This window comes from Polyodon spathula, chromosome 2 (assembly GCF_017654505.1).
Source record: "Polyodon spathula isolate WHYD16114869_AA chromosome 2, ASM1765450v1, whole genome shotgun sequence".
Classification (NCBI taxonomy): domain Eukaryota; kingdom Metazoa; phylum Chordata; class Actinopteri; order Acipenseriformes; family Polyodontidae; genus Polyodon; species Polyodon spathula.
In genome coordinates, this window is record NC_054535.1 from 28740312 (window position 1) to 28762741 (window position 22430).

General features: G+C 37.0%; 1 protein-coding gene across 2 annotated transcripts; it reads right to left on the reverse strand.

Annotated features, from left to right (window-relative positions):
- Nucleotides 1-317: 317 nt before the first annotated feature.
- LOC121295021 (PC4 and SFRS1-interacting protein-like) lies at nucleotides 318-19410 on the reverse strand. 2 transcript variants are annotated; one of them, XM_041219298.1, is made up of 17 exons: nucleotides 19211-19410; nucleotides 18894-18899; nucleotides 18196-18290; nucleotides 14189-14265; nucleotides 13732-13870; nucleotides 13226-13342; nucleotides 8872-8934; nucleotides 7608-7674; nucleotides 7292-7385; nucleotides 6580-6799; nucleotides 5981-6090; nucleotides 5667-5722; nucleotides 5217-5287; nucleotides 4791-4892; nucleotides 4263-4464; nucleotides 3910-4006; nucleotides 318-2132 (listed from the first exon to the last, which is right to left on the reverse strand). In XM_041219298.1, the coding sequence occupies exons 3-17, from the start codon at nucleotides 18265-18267 to the stop codon at nucleotides 2060-2062; spliced, it is 1560 nt and encodes a 519-aa protein (XP_041075232.1). In that variant the 5' UTR covers nucleotides 18268-18290; nucleotides 18894-18899; nucleotides 19211-19410; the 3' UTR covers nucleotides 318-2059. The 2 variants fall into 2 exon arrangements, with proteins under 2 accessions (XP_041075232.1, XP_041075239.1); XM_041219305.1 differs by lacking the exon at nucleotides 18894-18899 and having other exon boundaries at nucleotides 19211-19409.
- Between the last annotated feature and the right edge of the window lie 3020 nt (nucleotides 19411-22430).

The window sequence follows — 22430 nt, forward strand, 5'->3', positions numbered from 1 at the left end:
CAATTATTTGTATTATCACATAATGTGTAAAACATAATAAATGGGAACAGAAAAGTAACAAGTACTTCTCTGAATACACTCTAATGTCAAGTCAGTTCTCGAAAGTTAAAATGGCTTCGAGATCTGTGCATGCAGTCCTTTATACCCTGGGGCATAGGGTAGCTTTGCTATATTTTTTCAGGTTTCAGGTCTTTAAGGGTAAATACCCATTCAGTAATGGCTACATTTTGTACTTGAAAGGGAACCACTGCTTTACTGGTGGCAAAATAGAATTAAGAATTTTAAGCACAAAAAATAGTTAGAAACAGTTTTTGTATTTACAAAAATGTGTCAGCAAAATACAACATGTGAACAAAACATTTAATACAACTTTAATAATGAGAACTATAACAGCAGCATTGTTTCTGGAAATACATTTTAAGCAAAAGAATAAACTACTTTGGCACAGTTTACTGTAGTTTTATTGGTGCATTCTTAAAAAAAATACACAATTCTAAAAAAAAAAAAAAAAAAAAGGAAAGTTCCAAGTTAGCAGTATTTAGGAAATATGTACAACAAGAGAACAAAACATTACTGCTCCTACTAAAAAGACTAGCCCACAGATGTACTAACTGCAAATTAGCATGGACTCTATTAGTTCTGTTTAGATACAGATCATGGTTTAAAAAAACAAAAAGTGACATTACTTCTTAGAAATCAACTCACATTTCACCATACTAGTATTTGTATCCCAAGCAAAAGTTACTGGCCTAAATTTAAAGTTAAGTTCTCAAAGTTAGGTGTGCCTCAAGTTTACAGTTTTGATGTGCCAGAAAATAAGGGGTAGACTGAGAAACAGCTTTACAGAAAGGGAAAGCAGATGAATCCAACTCTGAATGGCGTATTCTTCAAATCAGGAGTAGTCACAAAAGAACTTACTAAAAAAATACTGCACATAGTTTGAAAAAGCCAGATTTATGAATAAAACCATGGAATCTATTTCCTGAAATCAAATGTTTTTTTTTTTTAAACTGTAAAATAGACTATGACAGCAGCTGGCCTGTATGCAAAAAAAAAAAAAGAAAAAAAAAGTTTAAAAATACAGCCATTGGTTTTCTAGTCTTTCAACCATATGTACCAAAACCTGTATTGCTGTATATGCAAGGCTTTGGAGAAAGGGTTACACAAGCAGGGTTAGAAACTCACGCTTAAAAGGGTTACACAAGCAGGGTTAGAAACTCACGCTTGCCAGAGGCAAATTAAATCTGATGAGGACTAGTTGACGTGTGTCTCAATAGTCCTCCCGAGGGCTACAGTGAAACATACGGTCTTTAAACTGGGACTTTAGTGAAGACCGCATGTATACATGAGTACATTAATTAATGTAGATAGTAATTCATAGCCAGCCATTTTTGTAAACATGTAACATACAATAAAATAAAACATTTTATTTGTCTCATCGGTGTCAATTCCAGGCGAAGCTTCATGGTCGGCAAGATGACAGCTGATAATTTTTTCCTGTCACCCCGCCTGGTGCCGTCAGTGTCAGTTTCTTAGCACACAGTACAGTAGTCACTCAGTAATGAGGTGCAAACAGGTGACTGATCGATCTGTATGAGCGTTTACGAAGGTGCTTTGTTTAAAAAAAATAAATAAATAAATCTAAACTCTACATTTAACGGTGTTTATGTTATTAGCAAAATAAAATCTAAGCCTATTTTTAGGGTCAATAACTGTTGTTGATTCCAACTTAGGCACGTCACATCAGGACTAGCAAGTTTCAAAAAGGTACTAATCTTTTGGACTAGTAGCAGCAATATTGTTAGTTTCTAACCCTGCACAGGTGTGACACAGTTTTAAAACGATCACATTTTAATATAAAATAGACTTGGTTTAAAACTTTCAAAATATCTATTTTGTTTTGAATGTCAAATATGGGCAACCACAACAGTCAAAAGGACTTAAAATAAAAGCTGCAATTAAAAAAACAAAACTAAAAAAACTAAAAAACACACATTTCTGTTGCTGAGATATTCAACAGCGGTGACATTTTCCTCTGCTTTTTCAAACAAGTTTCAGTCTAGTTTTCAGGCAAAGTTTCACCACTTTTCTGCTGCTTTTCAGATTTCTCTTCAGTTTGTTCTTTTCCAGCACTGGTAATACACAAAGTGAGACTCAATGTTACAGGGTGGTTGTGCTAAAACACTTTGGATAAAACCCTAGGTCTTTATCTATAGATGCCATACAAATCAATTGGCTGCTTCTCACTGTTGTAGTGGAAAACCAAATAAGATATAGGGTCATGCAACAGCTCCTATTCAGTCTAGCAGTAAATAGTTTTTTGGTATAGGTTTTTGCGCCTGTAAGATGGAGTGATGTCTGACAAAGAGGGTGATGGGCCTGTAAGGTTTTGGCCATCCACCATATGTAAATGAAAAATAAAAAATGGAGTCAGAAGTTTCCTTTAATCTGGTTGGTCAATATGAGGTTCATCACCTCTGGCAAAACTAAAAGTCCATGCTTTGACAGAAGTATTTGGGTACCCTTACATTAGTATTTTGTGCGCTCACCTTTTGCTTTCTTTATAGCTTTCAGTCTTTCTGTATTTTGAAACCAGTTCCTGGCATTTTTCCAGAGATATTTTTGCCCATTCTCCAACAAATACAGATTTGAGTTCTGCAATAGACTTTGGTTTCCTTTTTGCAACAGGAGCCTTCAAGTCAATCCAAAACATCTCTATAGGACTCAAGTCTAGAGACAGGTGGCCAATCCATAACTAATCTTTTTTTTTTTTTTTTCCCCAGAAATTCCACTGTAGACTTTGCAGAATACTCAGTTATTATCCTGCTGGAATACAAACTTCCATCCAAAAAGCCTTCTAGCACCGAGTAACAAATGATTGCAAAATGTATTGATATTTTGCAGCATTCATTGATCCTTCTACACTATAAAGGGTCACCAGTGCCTGAGAAAGAAAAGCAAGCCCATACCCTTGCACAACCTCCATCATGTTTAACACTGGACATAATTAAATTCTTTAAATTCTTCTCCGCTTGCTCCAAACATTTTTGCCTTCTTGGTAAAAAAAAAAAAAAAGTTAGTTATTTTAAAATCTGTCTGACCATAAAATTTGGTTGAAGAAAAAAAAAAAAAAATCAAGCTTCAAGTATTCAATGGAAAACTCCAAACGCTTTCTTTTGTGTATTGTTTTTAACAAAGGTTTGTATCTTGGTTTTCACCCACGGACATTCTTCTTGTACAACTATCGTTGAATTGTTCGCCCATGAATTTGTTGACCATCTTCTCTCAATTCTTGTCAAATCTTTTGCAGTAATCCAAGGCTTTTGCCAGGTCTCCTTAATTAATGATTCTTCCACATTTTGCAGAATACTTTCTTGGTATTCCATTCCTGGAGCTAGTTACCAGTAGTTCCTGTACTCCTGTGTTTGTCAATAGCCCACACAGTGCTTTTCAGTAAACAGTCTTTGATATGTTTCTGGTAGTGTCTCCTTTTCCTTTTTCATTTAGTTATACTGCTGCCAGTTTGAGATCGTTGCTGTACTCTAACCATTTTTGCTACTTTTCTGAATAACAAATTTCCAATTTATTTTTCAGCACTTGATTATGTATTAATTCCACAATTACCTGGTGCTGGTTTTCAGTCATGATATCAGTAATTAGCAACAAATGCGTTTCATACGAAATACGTTGATTACCCAAATACTTGTCAATGAATGAAATTCGTTTTTTCACGTTATGCATGTTATGTAATAATCTGTTTTATTATAAAGCTAAACCTCTAATTGATACATTTCAATAAAACAATTAAATTATAGAAATCACTGTGATTTTTCATTTCTTTTAACTGCCTAAATACCTTTTGTCTAACTGTATATAAAACAGGCAAGTGGAGCAAACCTGGCGTCTCACCTGCTCTGTTCTGCATTGCCGGTGGTCTCTTTATCTTGGTCTTGCTGGGACAGATTTCTCTCTCCAGCACAAACATCTCCATTCATCCCCTTAGTGTCTTAAAAACAGGGATTTCAAAAATGAATACATAATAAAAAAAATAAATCACAAGACGTTACAGTAAGGAAATGGGAATAGTGTGAGGTTGGCAGTCACTAAGTTTTTAGCACTAGAATTTTTTTGTTGTTTTAAACTCCTGTAACAATAGAAGTTGTTTTATATCTCAATTAACCCCATTCTACATTGAACTCGGTATACTGGGGGTGTCGCCTTGATGTTATTTTGTACACACAGGCTGGATAACCTTTAAGTACCTGTGCTTAGTTCTTTGGCTTGCTCTGCTTTCTTGATGGCCCCTTTCTTGGCTTCCTCATGCTGCCTCTGCTCTGCAAGGGACTTGTTCAGCACTTGAGTGATGACAGAATCACCCTCCCCAACAAGGAACATGGTTTTAAACTTGTTGTACAGCATAGTAGCTTTGTCCATGATATCCTGACTGGCTTTGAACCTACGGATCTATCAGATACAGGTGGACACCAGAACAAATTTAGTTTTAGACACAGACATGCCATGCATGAATTTTCTTAATGCAATCTACCTAACCCTCACCAGCTTATTTTTTAAATGAACAGGATTCATTTCATTAAACAGTCTTAAATGGTTTAAGATTTCAATTCATAGTTCAGCATCTTCATTTTTATAGTAATTTTACTACTTATACAGGAATGCTTTCACATTAAAATTAGCAGTGAAGTTTTTGTAATGACTACCTCTTAGTAAAATATCTTGGTTTTAAAATGTCACCTAGTGGTACATTTGAGCAGTCCCATCTAAAGCCAAACCTTTTTGAGAGTTGCAATAAGTTCGCTGTGCTTTTGCAGATGTTGAGTTGTAACCTGGAGTGTTCCAAGCTCATCCAATGCCTCAATGCACTTTTTCACATCCTGAAATTAAAAGACATTCATTCCACAACCACCTACAGCTGTACACTGCTACTAAACATAAACAATTGTGATGCCACTGGAGGCAGTAACCATATAATATGGTCATGTCCATACCCAGAAGAATTACTAGTGAAAAATTCCCCAGCAGCAGCTTTAAGATTGAAGAATCAGTGCTGTATCCAAGATGCACTAAAACAAGCTGGTCAGTAAAGAGTTCAGTTGACATATATAGGCTTCAATGTTTCAAAGAGATGTGTGCAAACAAGTCTTCCAAAATTCCATGTGCAGGTTTCAGTCATCACTGTTAATCAGGCAACAACTTACTGGGCTGTCTATCTTCAGTGATATTTTGATTTCTCCATGTAACCTCTGAAGCCTTGATTCTGTTGATAAATCTAGAGGGGGTTAAATATATTATTAAAAAGATATTAAAAACGGTTCCGAACATCAGATTCATTAGACATAATTTATTGAACAATAGATGAGAAAATTAAATCAGCCACACCAACTTGCTACTGCTAAGAAAAAAAAAGCGAGATAAATGAATAAGAGGAAACAGGGATCAAGATTCCTGGATTAAACTAAATATTAGAATATTCTAATCTAGGGGGTTATTGCTGAATTTCCTTGGGAAATGATATACTTTTCAGTTTTTTGAAAATTCCTTCAGCAATAGCATCACTATGACCGACACACTGGTTAAATATCAGTATGTACAACCAAAAGAAACAACTTAATCAACCAACATACCAAGGACTATGTAGCAAACCTCACCTTTTTTCTTTTCCACTTTCTTTTCTTCTGGCTTCTTTCCATCCTCTTTGCTTTGCCTTTTAAAAAGGAATTAAAATATATTATTAGCTAGTCAACAATACAAACTGCAAAAGACTTAGTACAGTAGAAAGTAAGTTTACCTTGGTTTTATTGTAATGTTACACCAATACTATTACCACTTAGCGGCAGAACACCATTTACACAGTATTTCAAGGAAAATATATGTCCATTTACATAAACTACCTGCCTTTCATATACAACTTGCTTTAATACGCTAAACTGCATTTCATCAAGGCTTGTGGAGGAACACTCACTCTGAAGCCTTTTGCTCTTCCATTTTACGCCTCCTTTCATCCCTTTCCAACTCCAACATATCTTGCTGTGCTTTCAAGATGTTGCGCCTTTTGGCATCATTCTTGTTTTTCTGTTACATTTAAGAAAAGGAAGGTTAGTTACCTACAGTAATAAGATTAGTCCATTCCCATCTGTCTGTTATAAATAACGTATAACTATTTACCGTCAAAAAGGTCTTCTACAGACGTACAAGTTAAAAATATGCAATATGAATGCATTCAAATCCTATATACACAGAAGCTATACGCTCAACTTATAGTCTCTCTGCAGACACTTCTAGCTGTACAGGAAACACATATGGCACTCAAACAGACTAGTAAACTAATATTAAAATTGTGCCTATAATACTATTTTCATTGGAACAGTTGGTTACTATTGGACCACTGGTTTCACAGACCCAATTAGCACTTACCTACTGTTATCTGAGGTAGGGTAATACAAGATTTGTGCTAATCAAGGTCTGTGAAACCAGCCAGTTATGACAAGTCTTTCTACACATTTCCTGAGAGGAGTTAACATATGACCTGTTACTCATTTGTAAACGCCACAATGCCACTACCTCTCCGTCGTCTTCCGAGTCGGAAGAGGATCCTCCCTTGGCATTTTTTCTCCGTTTGACCTCTGGTTCTTTAATGCTTTCTTTTTCCTCAGTCTCTACTGGCTTTTCTCCATCCTTTCTCTTCCTCCCGTCCTTTTTGTCTTCCTCCTCAGATTTCTGTGCCTTTGTAGGTTTCTCCTCCAACCCTCGCTTCCTCCTCTTCTCTGGTTCACTTAAATCCCTTCAGTAAAACAATGAATTAAATCCTTACAACCGTTTTCTTTCAGGAAATATGAAAGGGAAGAAACATCTTGGCCCACCAACTAAATTAGCACTGGAATGAACAATTGTGCAGGTATTGTAATGCTTAAACTACGAATCAGAAATCATTTTTGGCTTATTGGAATTATGGGATCAATTACTTTAAAATGTAGATTTTACGAATATATATCCTTTCACCAATTCTAAATATTCCCTTATGCTTTAGAGAACAAGCCATCTGGAAAAACAGCATTGTACTAATATTGTGGTTATGCCTCCTCTCAGATCTTCCCCTGCACAGATGCTTATTAATGTACATATTTAACAGAAAGGGACAATTTGTCATGTTACACGGCATCTGCCACAAGCAAGGAATCGCATGCTTGGCACAATGGTAATCAAAATTCAATGTTTTGCACACATTGTTCTCCATGTGCTGAAGGTACTCAACAAAAATACTACACATACTTACATCTCACTCCCAGAAGTAGGAGGAAGAGGAGAAGACAGCAGCTTTTCTGCTTTAGGTTTCCTGCCTCGTCGTTTGGGAGTCACGACCTCAGCGACTACAAAATGAAATATAATTTCGGTGCGAGTTACTAAACAATGCTTAATGTACACAATTTGTTGCAGCTTAGGAGAATTACCATAACTAAGCATGAAACCAGTTTAGTATAAAGAAAGATTGTATGGTTGATTTGGATGGTTGACAAACAAACCACACTGCCAACAGGGAAATGAAACAAAATAAATTAAGTAAAGCAAATCTGTCAGTCACCACGTTTTACCTGGTGGGCTCAATACAGGGCTGGTAATTACTTCATCCTTTTCAGATTCTGGTTCTACTTCCAAAATCTAAACAGCACAATTAAAAAGAAAAAATAAAGTAAAATGGTTGCGACAACATCGACTGAATTTTTGCCATCCATTCATTCTTCAGGATTCACAGTTGGTAAATATGTGGCTAGGACTCCTATGAGGGTCTAGATTCTTGTGTCAAGTTTCCAATTGTTTTAATGAAATCAAAAAAATACATCCATTTACCAAACATCAAGACAATAACGATTGTCTCTATACAGAAGGAACTTACAAACGTTCCTCTGCTATTCCTAATCTACATTAATGACTTAGACTCTGGTATAGTAAGCCAACTTGTTAAATTTGCAGACAACACAAAAACATAATAGTGGCAAACACAGCTGCAGCAGCAAAGGTTATTCAAAATGATCTAGACAGCACTCAGAACTGGGCAGACACATGGCAAATGATATTTAATAGAGAAAACTGTAAAGTACTACAGGCAGGGAATAGAAATGTGCATTATAAATATCATATGGGAGATAATGAAATTGAAGATAAAATCTCTGAAAAAGACCTGGTGGTTTATGTTGACTCAGAAATGTCTTCATCTAGACAATGTGGGGAAGCTATAAAAAAGGCCAACAAGATGCTCGGATATATTGTGAAAACTTTACAATGCATTAGTAAGACCTCATCTTGAATACTGTGTTCAGTTCTGGTCACCTCGCTACGAAAAAGATACTGCTGCTCTAGAAAAAGTGCAAAGAAGAGCAACCAGAATTATTCCGGGTTTAAAAGGCAAGTCATACGCAGACAGGCTTAAAGAGTTTAATCTAGTCTGTCTTGAACAAAGAAGACTACGCGGCGATCTGATACAAGCATTGAAAATTCTGAAAGGTATTGACAATGTCGACCCAACTGACTTTTTAGACCAGAAAAAAGAAACAAGGACCAGGGGTCACAAATAGAGATTAGATAAAAGGGGCATTCAGAACAGAAGATTGGAGGCCCTACACAGGGAATTCAGGGTCTGGAACCAACTCCCCAGTAATGTTGTGAAGCCAACACCCTCGGATCCTTCAAGAAGCTGCTAGATGAGATTCTAGGATCAATAAGCTACTAACAACCAAACGAGCAAGACGGGCCGAATGGCCTCCTCTCATTTGTAAACTCTATTTTCTTATATAGTCAGCCAAGTTAAAACAAAAAAGGCATTGAAACTGATGAAATAGAACTTGGTGATTTATTCACCTTTTTCTTTCTTCCTCTTTTGGCTTTCACTGGAGTCTCAGGTGCACCTTTCTTAGCAGTGTCCTTAATGAACAGAAATTACAAGTTAACATAATGCTTCTTGTACCAGGTTTGAACATTGTAAACATAGAAAAAATATCAACTCAAGAAAGCAATTATAAATTATACTTCCTATCCAAGTTTATAAAGAAAGGCTGTTTGCAATTGTAAATTACAGTACTAAAACTGTTCCATGCATGTCTACAACAGTATATGTAAATCTATGAAATACTTAAATAGTGCTTCCCTGTTATAACGCAACCTGTTAGCATGGAATCAGTTATAACATGGCAAGGTTGTGGCTCCATTTCCCCCATAATGCAGTCTGACTCAAACACTCGGTGAACATTCCAGATATACAGTGTGAAGCATGGCAGACTGCAAAAAACAGAAATCTTGTGGCTCAGGCTAACTGGTTTCTTCCCTTTAAACTCTGGATTTGTGTACCTGCAAATTGTTGGTCTCCTTCATTTTCCACTGTACGCTACAATATTAATTTGGCTTGGAGGCACTGTAAATCCATTTCGGGAACAAAAAAAGCCCATTTTCATTATAAGAGGGTCTACTTAAATCGCGGTGACTTTACATAGTTTTCCTGGATAGGTTATGGAATAAAATCTGGATTTCACAGACATTTCGCTGACCTGTTTAAACGTTAAACCTATGTAGATAATATTTCATAGCACTATAAAAGCCTAAAAATAGTGGTACTTGCTTCCTTACTAAAACAGTGTTTCTATTTGTTAAAAGCAAGCATGCAACATCCCCTAGCAGTTGCTGCTGACATTCTCTGTGGTGTGAAGACTTGCCCATACACCGAGAGTGCATGTTCTGCATCCACTGAACTGGTTTGAAGTGCAAGGCAAAGCTTTGTCAAGTTATACAGATGCAGAAATAGATTAGAAACCAGAATTTGGTTACCCAATGGCATCTGGCATTCTTTGACAAAGGCCATATATGCTGCATGTTTATTGTCATTTGTCCCACCCAGGAATTTATTTTATTAGTACCAAGCCATTAAAAAAAAAAAAAAAAAAAAAAGTGCCTATTTTGGGTATAAAATTCCAACTACGTTTATCCCTTTCAGGACCAGCAAGTAAAAAACAGGCTGTCCTCTGAAGCGTGTGCTGTTAGCTGGCCACTTTTTTTTTTTTTTCTAACACACTGCAGACTCACCATGCAGCCACCTCAGGGCTACAGTGTTGGAGGACAACACAGCCTTTTACAGGCAACCAGCGGCACTACCTCACGCATTCGGGGTGGGGGGTCAGCCACACCAGAGTTCCAGCAATGTCCGTCTGGTTGTTACAGGTGCACCTGGCTCACGTGAGACCGGCACTCGATCGGGGGGTTTAAGATGTTGAAACACCGATAGTGCTTCCGGTCGTGTGCTCTGAAGCGTGTGCTGTCAGCTTTTTTTTTTTTTTTTTCACACTGCAGACTCACCATGCAGCCACCCAGAGTTACAGCGTCTGAGGACAACGCAGCTCTGGTCAGCTTACAGGCAAGCCCGCAGGTGCCCGGCGAGACCACAGGGGTCGCGGTGAGCTGAGGACACCCTGGCCGATCTAGCCCCCCCCCTACATTGTGGCCAATTGTGCGCTGCCCTATGAGAGCTCCCTTCCTCGGTCGGCAAAGAAATAGCCTGAAAATCAATTTTTTTACAGTAGCATCTCAGAAATGGTCACTAGGGAACATTATGAACTTCAGAAACCATACAAACTTTTCGCTTGCAAGCTTTTGTAAGGTCCCTTGGGTCATAGAATATACATATATATATATACATATATATATATATATATATATATATATACACACCACACACACACACACACACACACACATATATATATATATATATATATATATATATATATATATATTTTTTTTAAAATTTCACTTCATAAATAATACCAGTCTATGACCCATGGGACCTTACAATACTTCCTGAAAGTTTTGATGAAAAACATTGATGTTTATTTTCAAGGTCTTTGAGCAATAATGGGCACTACTCTTGATTTCATTTTTCAAAATAAATATTTATAAAAAAAAGTTATCCATTCCATTCAGTAATAAAAAAAAACCTACCTGATATTTAGTTCACAGAAATATTGTAAAAACATACCATTAAACACAAGACAGAATAAATGTCATAATATAATTATAAATCAAATACATCAGAATTAGTGTTTCCCCTTTTTTATCAGCTCTAAACAAGTTCCTGTGATGTTTTGCTCTGCCGTGCTGCTGTAAACTGTCTCCACCCTTTACACACTAAATGCCCCTCTCGTGACGTCACACGAAAAAAAAATCTATATCCATCGATGTGTGTTCAAGCCTGTACTGCAAAGTACGGTGGCCCAGTAAGTCAGTCATCAAAAATAAGTGCTTTTTAATTGTTTACACAGTCGCGGTCCTAGAAGCCCACTTCACTATGACCGTGTTAACACAATCCCCTGTCCTTAAAAAGGGTTAAAAAGTAAGCATCAGGTTGTTTGAAGCGAGGTGGTTGTGCTAGATCATACCTGTAGTATTGATTTAACTTGGCTACAATCGACAAGAACATCTTTCATCTGTGCGGACTTCCAAGTTTGTTTTCGGAAAAGTCATTTGTTTTAAGTTTTGTGCAACAGCCTGTAGTAGCCTTTCGTTATGTGCGATTCTGAAGCTGATCGATCGTATTTTCTCCAAAGTCACATTACAAGATGTGCAAAACATTTTACCTCCATCTGCACGTAAAGTTTCTTTGGGAAATTTCTCGACACGATCCACAACCGAAATACTTTGCTTTTTTTTTGCTTTGTTGTCCATTTTTAGTATTTAACCTCCAATGCTAAAAACTAGATTGTAACAACTTCTATCAAAATAACAATGGCTTTGTCCCACCTCCTACTGTTCTGTACAGGTCACAGAAATGCAGGTACAGATGCATCGACATGCTGATTTAAACACTGTCGTCACATGAACAGTAAACAAGTTAACTGCTTTGAGTTTTTTTTTTTTTTTTAAATGTTATTTGTCTGAAAGGTCTTTTTTGCCTAAGTGCAATGCACACACGATGACTAAGGAATAAATAAAAAAATAAAAAAAGCCTACCTACAGAATTAAGATACGTAGCTTGAATCGCTTGTGGTGTGCAGTAGTTCCATTTAAAATTAGGTTCCCAATTATGCACCCCGAAAACCACATTATAAAATGGGGTAGCACTGTATATATAAACTTTCACGCAGTATGAACACCAAGGCAATATGTGTTAAATGACCGATGCTTACGTTGGGCTTTTTTTTTTCTCTCATAAACAGTTTATTTTCCATTCAATGAAGCAGCTGCAAGCTGAAATGGTTTATGAGATGAGATATTAGCAGTTGCAGAAACAGCACCAAATTTGCATATTCTTAAAATTGATGGCAAATATATAGTAGGTTACGCTTAAAACAAAAGTGTGTATGGCCACAACATCGCATTTCACTTTGAGTTTACCGACTTTCCTTTAAAAAACACTAGTCCACACCTGGGAGGTTACTATACGTTCTCCGCTTTTAACCAACTCTGAGGACACCTGGTTTTTAGTCCTGTGTGAATTATGCTCATCTCCCAGATTCTGGCAATTATGAATCTACTTGTTACTCTTGTTATTGTTAATAATGGAATTAGGATTCAGGTCTATTGAAATTGTTATACTTGTGTCACACTTTGGTAGCACATCATCATAGAATGGCCCTTGGAGGTACAATGCATGACCTGAAGGAGGCTTAGTACAGTAGATCAATGAGATATTCAGCAACTGAACATCTGATGACCTCTAAATAAATAAATGTGAAGCTCCATCTCAGTACAACTTATGTGCCCACATGGTAGTGGAATCAAGAGCTAGCATCAGCATACGTACATAATCAGAAACTGGCAAGTACTCAGTATCCTTGTTTGCACCTTCTGAACTCCCTCAGAACCAGCAGTAGCCAAGCGAATGCGTTTAGCAGGTACCTGAGGCAAAACCAAGCTCTTGTCAGCACTGAAGCAAGCATAGGGTTAGGGCAGCCAGATTTTGCCCCCTTATACGAAGACTCTCATCATTTAATTCTACATTGTATTTGACCATTTACTCCACATTAAAGAAACCAAAATGCAACACTTAGTCCCAATTAATCTTTATAATACAGAAATAGTAGGAATCTACCCATAGTAATCGTACACCTATTCACAAAATACATAGAAATTATGTTGGGAGCAAATATTTCATCATTAAAGAAGGTGCCAGACAGCATGTGAGATCCAAGGAGCTACTGCTGTCTGACTTCAGGCCCTTTCTCCTTACTTTGGCACTTGTGGATTTTCTTCTTTTATCTCCAGCCTTTCCTTCCTCTTCCTCCTCATGTTCTTGGCTGCTGTCCGATACAAGGTCTTTGCCTGCCACACTCTCCACCGGCAGCATCTACACAGGAAACGAAGCCTGCAGTATCAACACCAATATCTACTTGCACAAAATGACAATTAACTCAATTTTCTTCAAAAGGATATTAGCTTTGGAGGAAAAGCTCATGTGTAAAGCAAGTTTTCTTGTGCACACAAAATAATACAGCCACCTTTAAAGACTTGCATGGCAGTCTATACTAAACTACAAAGCACAGGCTACATATACTTTGTAGAACTTTCCTGCCTTCCTATTCTAGAGCTTCAGCTTCCACTGTATTTGTTGAACTTACCCTATGACTTTGTTTTATGTTTGCACAGTATAACATCAATGTCTTTACTAAGGAAAAAAAAAAAAAACCCACCACCACTTTAAAAGCATTACTTCTAGATTTGAAATGAAGAACTTACCTCTTGGTCAGAAAGCTCGACTTTTGGGTTATTTTCAATTTCCCAAAGGCCTTCATTAAAACCCTTCCTTTTGTTGGGCTTGCCATACTTGTCTTTGTTTTCTGCATAAGGGAAGATGTCTTTGGGGCCTAGAAATGCACTGCAAAATAAAATAATGATTTTTATCGTCAACAAAAGCCACAGTAATATTATTCAGGCAAAGCCAAGGTCCATCAATAAATTGTGTGCTGTAAAGTTTCATGGCTGAATCTGCATAGTTTATAATTTCATAAATAAGTCCTTTCCTTTAAACTTGGGTATCTGTATTAACTTAACTGATACTTGGTAGGAAGACTTCAAGTTGGTAATTATTAATTAAAAATACATTAGAACTACAATAGTAACCGACAGTGGCTGAAGTAAATCAGATTAGCAATACCATCGGGACTTAACACCACACATTATCTTTCTTACTTACGTCTCGTGAGTGCCAAAGAAGAAAATTGGCAATTTAGCATTGGAAGGTTTTACTGCTCCATCTGGAACGTCATCAACCTAAAAAATAAAAGCACAAATAAGGAAAAGTGAGCCAAGGCCATGTCTTCTACTGACATGACAAAGCCCACTAGCCTTTGAAGATTTAACACCTTATGCAAATAAAAAGATTGGGGTGCTCAGATGTAATTTGTCAAATGTTTGTGAATACATTTAATAAAAAATGTATTAGGAAACCACTGCAGTATTCAAACAGAAACATTAATTAAAACACCAGGTTGCCAGCCATTCCTGGTAACAATAATATTTAATAAATTACTTGCCTGACAAGCTAAATTATACCTCATTTTCATGCGCCACTCAACTCGGGTTGAAAACCATACTGCCCGATTCTGCGGTTTCAGGTTAATAAATTTAACCAACAAGCACTGCTGATTTTTCAGACCCTTTACCAAAGCAGAACAGGTGGAAGTAGGTCACAACACTGACCAGTCAAGTGACAAGTGGTCGTAAACATTTAATCCACACCTGGGTTGCGCTTCTGGTTTCTCTGTGCTTTAATATTTTTATGTAGTTTATTTTTTAATAAAAATCTCAAAAGGATTATTAGGATTGACAGAAGCAAAGCAGATGTCCATCCTTCTGGTTCTGTAAACAAATCAATGCAACCTTAGCAACAAGGCTTTCCATCAAACTTGCTTATGGAGGAACATATACTTCATAGAAACTAGACAGTTTAAAAATTAGCTAGATTACAGACTGCTAGTATGATGGCAACTTGGAAGCAGCCAGATGGCAAGAAAGCTTTAGTGTACCCTAAATGTTATGACAACTTCAAAGGTGATTGCACTGTATTCTTAGGGAACTGATACCTTTGGCTAAAAATTCCTTTCCCACAGTTTAAACATATGGAAAAGGCTTACTCCTTCTCTCTTCCTCCCGTGCCTTGAGTGAAACATCTAAGGATGTTTTTAAGTGGTGTTCCCATGGAGAAAGATAAGTGGTCCCCACGTGATCAACAATATTACTGGTTTATAGGAGGCTTGTAAAACTTGCATCAGTATGTAATTGTCTTTTCTGATGGTTAAGAGAAAGGGGTGATGTCATAAGGGAAGCCAATATTAATTCAAATACTGTACTGTCTTGTGGACTCCCTTCAACCCTTCAATGTTTGCGGAGGGGAGTTCCCAGCACCATTACTATGTTAATAAAAATATCTTTGCTGAAGCTGTGTGGCAAAGTGGCTGCTGACAGTGAACATGTGTATAGCAGGTGCAGTGCTGGTGCAATAATCCAAAGAAACCAGACAACAAAGTACAAGTGAAATGGTTTCTTTATTATTTTTTATAATCCAAGGGTCTGATGACCAGACAGTAAATAATGAGCTTGCAATACACAACATATCAGAAAACACAGACAGTTACTAAACAGACACGGACAAAAAAAAAAAAAAAAAAAAAAAAAAAAAAACAGAACACTATCCCGCACAATCCCTTGGTAAACGATTGCAGCTGCGTCTATTGCTTGCAGCTGCTACCTCTTTTACCTTCAAGGTCAATACACTCCTGTAACAGAGTCTCGCTTCCTTCCAGGCTGACCGACTTCCCGACCTCGGAAACTAACTGTCAGGTCAGCCCGTCCAGAGACAGCTCCTTTCGCTATTTAGCACCCTCACAGGTCGAGAGGGAGATTTACCAACAGAACTCATTGTATTTGTCACAAGCTGCAACTAAGTTTTGGAATCACAACAATTTAATACTCACAGATGCACGCTTAATTCTACACTTGCATTGCACAGAAACCAAGTCTTTTCACTCAACCTCGGGTTGACTATCAAAACCTACAATAGAGTCGTAGTCCTACTTTAGCAGCCAGTGTCATCTTACTTTAAAAGGCACGTACTGTACATGAAATCATAAGGCAATTAAAATATTGCTGATTTCTGAAAAACGTCACAAATTCCTACTTGGTTTGATTGAATGAGTAGCACATGTTTTTAATGGGGAAAAAACCCACACACATTCTAGCCAACTTCACTAAAGCAAAACAGGACTACTTCAGATTGCTACAAGTGCTTAATAACAGTAACATTTTATTTAGAGTTGACGTTTAACTTAAACCCATTCATGGCCCTGCAGCAACTTTTGTTCAATTTATTAATTTAATTAATAGTGAACACAAAACAAACTACCTAGCCTATATTTAATTAACCATTTTTTGTAGTCTCCACAAACTGTCCAGCATCTTCTGTTGCCATCACACCACTGCTAACATTAGCTGTTGTAAATAGTGCAGTGCGGACTATGGTGGGTCAAACCAATGTTTGTGTATGGGTTTTTTTTATTTTTTTTTTATTTAAACAATCAATGTCAGACTTCTAGCATATATAAGGTATAATGCTTGCATTTCTACACTAATCATGGGAATGGACCTGGGAGAGGTTATTTTGACTTTCACCCATGCTTGTATTTCTGTGAGGTTTTCAGGGGAGGGTGTTTTGTGGATCAAGGAGACTCCTGGAAGTTCCAGAAGACTCGGGCTGTCTATTTGTCAGTTTAACAAATTAAATTAAAGAAAACAACCATGTCTTGCGTAATAATGGTATGTTCTGTTCCCTTAGCTGCACATATCAATTTTGTTTTTTAGTGAAAACCGACTTGACGTCAAAAAAAGTTGAAAGAATAAAAATCTGAAGTGATCATAACTGACTTGCATCCCTAATATGAACCACTTCCAGTAGGGATCTGGTTGGCAAAACACTTTGCACCCCATGCATTACGATTCCATTTCCCTCAGAACTCAGCTTCAGGTTTTTATACATCTGTCATAATTTGTGCCTTCAGAGTAATTGCAATTGCTTTTTTATTGTGGTTTTTAAAAGTTGTTTCTATGGCATGAAAGTACCCAATTTTTGTACGCATTATGGCCATTAAAAAAAAAAAAAAAAAAAACCCTAACAAAAGTGAACACATTGAAGCTGATGCATAAGATTCAATTCAGAGATATATTGATCAAGAGCTCCAAAATACTCAAATTAAAGCTGGTTTAATAGGTGTAATTAACAAGGGTCCCATTAAAAAGACCAGTACCATTTAAAGCAAACAGGACATTTGAAAAACCACAATGCTACCACAAATGTATTTAATGACCTAAATTTAAGATAACAAAACCCTTTTTTACAATTTAACAAAATGGTTCAGGTACTGCTGCACTGGCATCTGTTTTAATAACCTAAAGCAATGTTGGATATAAATCCTGCTGGTGTTCACCTGCAGAGCTGATTTACTGACTACCCAAAACACAAAACATGCCTTTTCTCTGTTTTAAATTGAGTTAATCAATTACCAACTCCACTTTGCTTCAAAAGTAGCTTATGAAATGAACATTACAGGAACACATCCATGTGTTTTTGTTTTAACTTCATAACACACACATAGTTGCTACTGTCAATCTGAAAAAAAAGCTACACGGAGTCTTAGAAACTAGAGACATGTGGACAACACAATTCCGCAATATTATGTAGTAATATCCGTTTTAGGGCAATCAAATTGCATTGTGAAAAAGCAAAATAATTAACATCCATAGGAATAATAGAGGTTTTGATAAAAGTAACATTGCGTATAATCTTTAAACCTTTTGATTAGTTATTAGTCCACTTCATGAAACCAATCTTTCATAAACCGATAATCTCACACAATAGCAACATCCTTTAATTTATGTTTTGCTCCCTGATCTATCGGTTTGAGAAGTCTAACCACCTGCTGCGGCCTAGTAGAAATGTGGCTATTTTGACTAAGGTCAAGGTGCAAATACATTTTAGGAAAGAAAAAAAAATCTATTTTCTGGTAGTGCTTGACAAGTTTTAAACAGAAGTAGGCTCATATAACAGATATATAATTAACTTAAATGCCAAATGGCACAGGACTGTGGAGGACACTTCAGTTTTAAAGAGAATTTGGAAATATGTATTTGTACAGCACAGTAACTTACCCTGGCTGGCCAGTGAGGGTAGCCCTTCATTTTGGCAAAAATCAGATCCCCTGGTTTGTAATCTCGAGTCATGTTTGCTTGATTCACGCAGTCACCTTAAAAATAAATCCACAGAATGAACGGGTTCCTTTAAACAAAAACACACCAGACAGTAAAAGCAGCGGATCGACAGGGGCTACTGATCTACTCGCAGTGCACACATTAAAACAGTAACAGCAAATGAAAACATATATAATTTTACACACACGAATGCCAACGACGCCTCAATACCGGTAACTACTATTTTCAGTTTCACTACTTTCCCCTTAAACCGCAAGCATTCCAGGGCAGCATGCCAAACACAGTCCAGCTTCGACCTGTGTCCTCAGTATGAGAACGATAGAGTCTCACCATATTTAAAAATACCAATCGTTCATAACAGGGTCTGCTTAATGGGGGGGGGGGGGTATTTATTTATTTATTAAACGAACAGGGACCTACGCAGTACGAAACTGTAGTTACAAACAGTACAATATTGCATGCAAACATTTTGCATTTCCTATATGGCCTAATACGTAAAGTTTGTTACTTGAGCTATGAATGAAAACAACGTTAGCTTCCATTATATAGATAATGATGTTCTTTGGTAATGGCTCAAAATAATGGATACATTTAATGTCAACCCCTCCCCCAATCTTGAACACAAACATTACTAAAACCAACAAGCTACTTCTCACGCGTACATAACCAGCCATTTTCTGACAAAAACAAAATAAAATACAACCATCACACAATTTAAATGCAACTCGACAACATGAAAATAAAGCCATGCAGACAGATATAATCAATTTCACCGCACCACCCCCAGGGCGAGGAGAAAACACTGTTAATTGAACTACGGCTTTTTCAAAATGTGCATGTTATCAATTCCCTCACGAATTGATTATTGAGCTTTTAGTATTTTTAAATATTCCTAACACTGAAACCCATACAAGGGAAAAGCTCAATACAAAACAACCCAAAAATTCAAGCTTACCAACAACAACAACAGACTTAAACACTTCAGCACTACCGTGCCTCCACAATCTAGACCAGTCTGCACTCCCGCGCCGCTCTGCGCCGGGAAATACCACTGTAATTAAGGCCGGGGGGGCTCCCCAATTTTTTTTTTTTTGTTTAAAAATACAAAATTTAAATGTTTTTTTTTTTTTTTTGGTAGGTAAACAACGAAACACTGGCAACATGCGAGGTGAAAATTGTCTTCAAATTGTATGTACCCCCTTGTTTATTTGGTTTTTCCGCAAACCTCATTTTGTTGAGAAATGCGCAGGAAGACAGATGGGGCGCTGCAGAGTTTAAATGGCAGCCTGTTTTAAATAACAGAAGGCATTGATCTCAATAAGGCAAATTCTGTATGCCAAATGTTATGGCCACACTGGTCCAGTAGAAAAACCTTGTATTTTTTCTGGCTGACAAATGCACAACAACTATATTAGTGTATGTTCTTGTATATAAAACTTCAGTCTGGGAAAGTTGTGAGGGACTGGGCATAAAAGTGGAAATTTAGCTGAGGGATCTGGGGTTAATGGACTGGCCTTATTATTTATTCATGAAAATTTGAAAATTCATCTCACTGTTGCAAGTCAGTATAAGTATAGAGGGAGAAAAACAATAAACACCAAGGGCACTGGAACTAGGGGTGCTGGGGGTGCAGTAGCACCCCCTTGGCTTTGCATGGCTTCTACCATATAAGAACCTAAGAACATAAGAAAGTTTACAAATGAGAGGAGGCCATTCGGCCTATCTTGCTTGTTTGGTTGTTAGTAGCTTATTGATCCCAGAATCTCATCAAGCAGCTTCTTGAAGGATCCCAGGGTGTCAGCTTCAATAACATTACTGGGGTATTGGCTCCAGACCCTCATATACAGGGGTTAAGGTTATGTCCAATGGCTTTCAGCACCCCTACTTTAAAAATTGTTCCAGTGCCACTGATAAACACCTGATTGGACAGATTGAAGCTGTGATCAGGGGCTTTTAAAAAAATATTTCAAGCTGCAGCCTGACCAAACTGAAAACAATACATCTGTAAAATGTAAGCTGTGCCTGAGAAGTGACTCTTTGTAACTAATTAGTCACATTTTTCTTTAAAGTAAGTTAATGTAACTAGTTACAATTTTGCTCAAGCAACTGGACAGTAAATGTAACAGATCACTTGTTGAAAGTACCTTCCCCAATATTGCTTGTTCTTACACTAGTTTGTCTTCTATATCCATAATGCATAAATGGCTGATGTTTTAACAGGGGTTTCAAAAGTGATAACAATGGGCTATTCTGGAGAACAAGCTTTGCTCAAGGTTTCCTCGCCCAATTTCTCAGAAGGAAATAGAAGTAGTAATCATTGAGGAATGGTACAGATAAGAACATAAAACACCTTCCAGACTTGTCAAGTTGAATCAGTACTATCCGGCTGCCCATGATGATCCTATACCCCATTGACAGTGTTATTGTAGGTTTTGTTTATCCAACAATTGTTTTCTTTCAGCATAATTGTACTGCTCCATTGTGTAACCAAGCTGTTTCTTGCTGGTTGTACATGTTTGCCTTAACACTTATCTCAAAATAGGGACCTGAATCTACTGTACTGAAGCTGCAACCAAACAGTAAACACTATTTTGTATAAAGACTTGGAATTCAAAACATATGTATTAGAATCTAATGGCAATGTACTATTAAAAACATGGTAACAACAGAAAAATAGATGAACCTGTATTTAAAGTGAATGTAAAAAAAAAAAAAAAAATCCCTAAATTTTACATGCCATACACATTTAATTCTCAAATGTGTAATTTTCAAAGAAAGCTATGTATTAGCAAACATATTATTTAAAAAAATTAAATAAAATAAAATAAATAAAATGGGATATTTGGTTCTACACCAGGTAACAGAAATATCTGTTTGTAGGCCTTGCTTTCTGATAGTGTTGCACTTTAGTAGCCATTTCACCTGGAGACCCCTTTTGGGGTCTTGATAGTCAGTAACCAACTAGCAGCTTCCCATTTATGACTGACTTTGCATCCGATAAGATGGCTGACCCTGAAGACACTGCTGAGGTGAAATGAAGCAGTAATAGATTTCCTGAAAGGCAAGGCAAGCAAACTGAGAACGTTATTTTACACAGTGTAGTACCAGATGTCATTTAAAAAAAAAAAAAAAAAAAAAAAGTTTGTGATATAATGTTTTTCTTCCAAAACTACACTTTTCAGACCTATAGGGAATCTAATGGCAGGTGAGGTTTATGAAATTATTTTGTTTGCTATAGCCACTTTAAGGGTGTGCTTGTGAGCAAAGACACAGGTAGCAATGTGAGGGACAGTTGAACCTAAATCTTATATACCGGTATGTTTCACGAGAGTAATTGTAGCATGCCCATATATGTAAATAATAGTGAATTTATGTATGTGTGAAAAAGTCCTTTATCTGCAAATAAAAACCTGCACTTATATTGGCAAGAGATTAATATCTTAAAAACACCTGCTATTGACAGATTAACCCTCCTCAAATAAATACAGCTCCAGTCATGCTTGCTTTTGTAGCAGCAATAATGATGAGTGTTGTGGTTTTAACTACTTGTATCTTTTATTGGGGACTTCACACAAAAGTGTTGTACGGTAACCACAAGGATGGAAGAAACTGTAAGTGGTTTTACCAGATGAGTAAAAATCAACTGCATTTGTACATTTCTGTTAACCCTGCACTTTTGATTAACTGAAAGGAAATGCTCAACAAAATAACTCAAGCATCAGAAATTTGAACAAGCATGGTAGTGATTCAAAACATGCCTATTCGAAATACAGTAATCTATTGTGTATCTGCCTGTCACATATCCACCCTAACCGTTTATCCACCATGAGCATTATCATCAGTGAGAAGATTAGTTCAGAGATTGTAGATCCTACCAAAGTTTTCGTACACTGTGTTGTATGTGGTCTGTGCGCTGCCACTGCTGGTAATTTCATGTGAGCTGTTCAGTGTGTTGATATGTAAATAAATCCTGTTCACCTGCGGGGTGTATCAACTTTTATCTCAGTGTTGATCTCCTGCCTGTCACTCAGCAGCGAATGCATGCACCCACAGGCAGAAGGCTACTCTGTCACATGCATTATTACCCTGTATCTTTCTAAATATAAATATAAACAAGGGATTTAGGGGAGCTCCCTAATAAAAGTTGAATCTCAAAACAATAATTGTGTGAATAT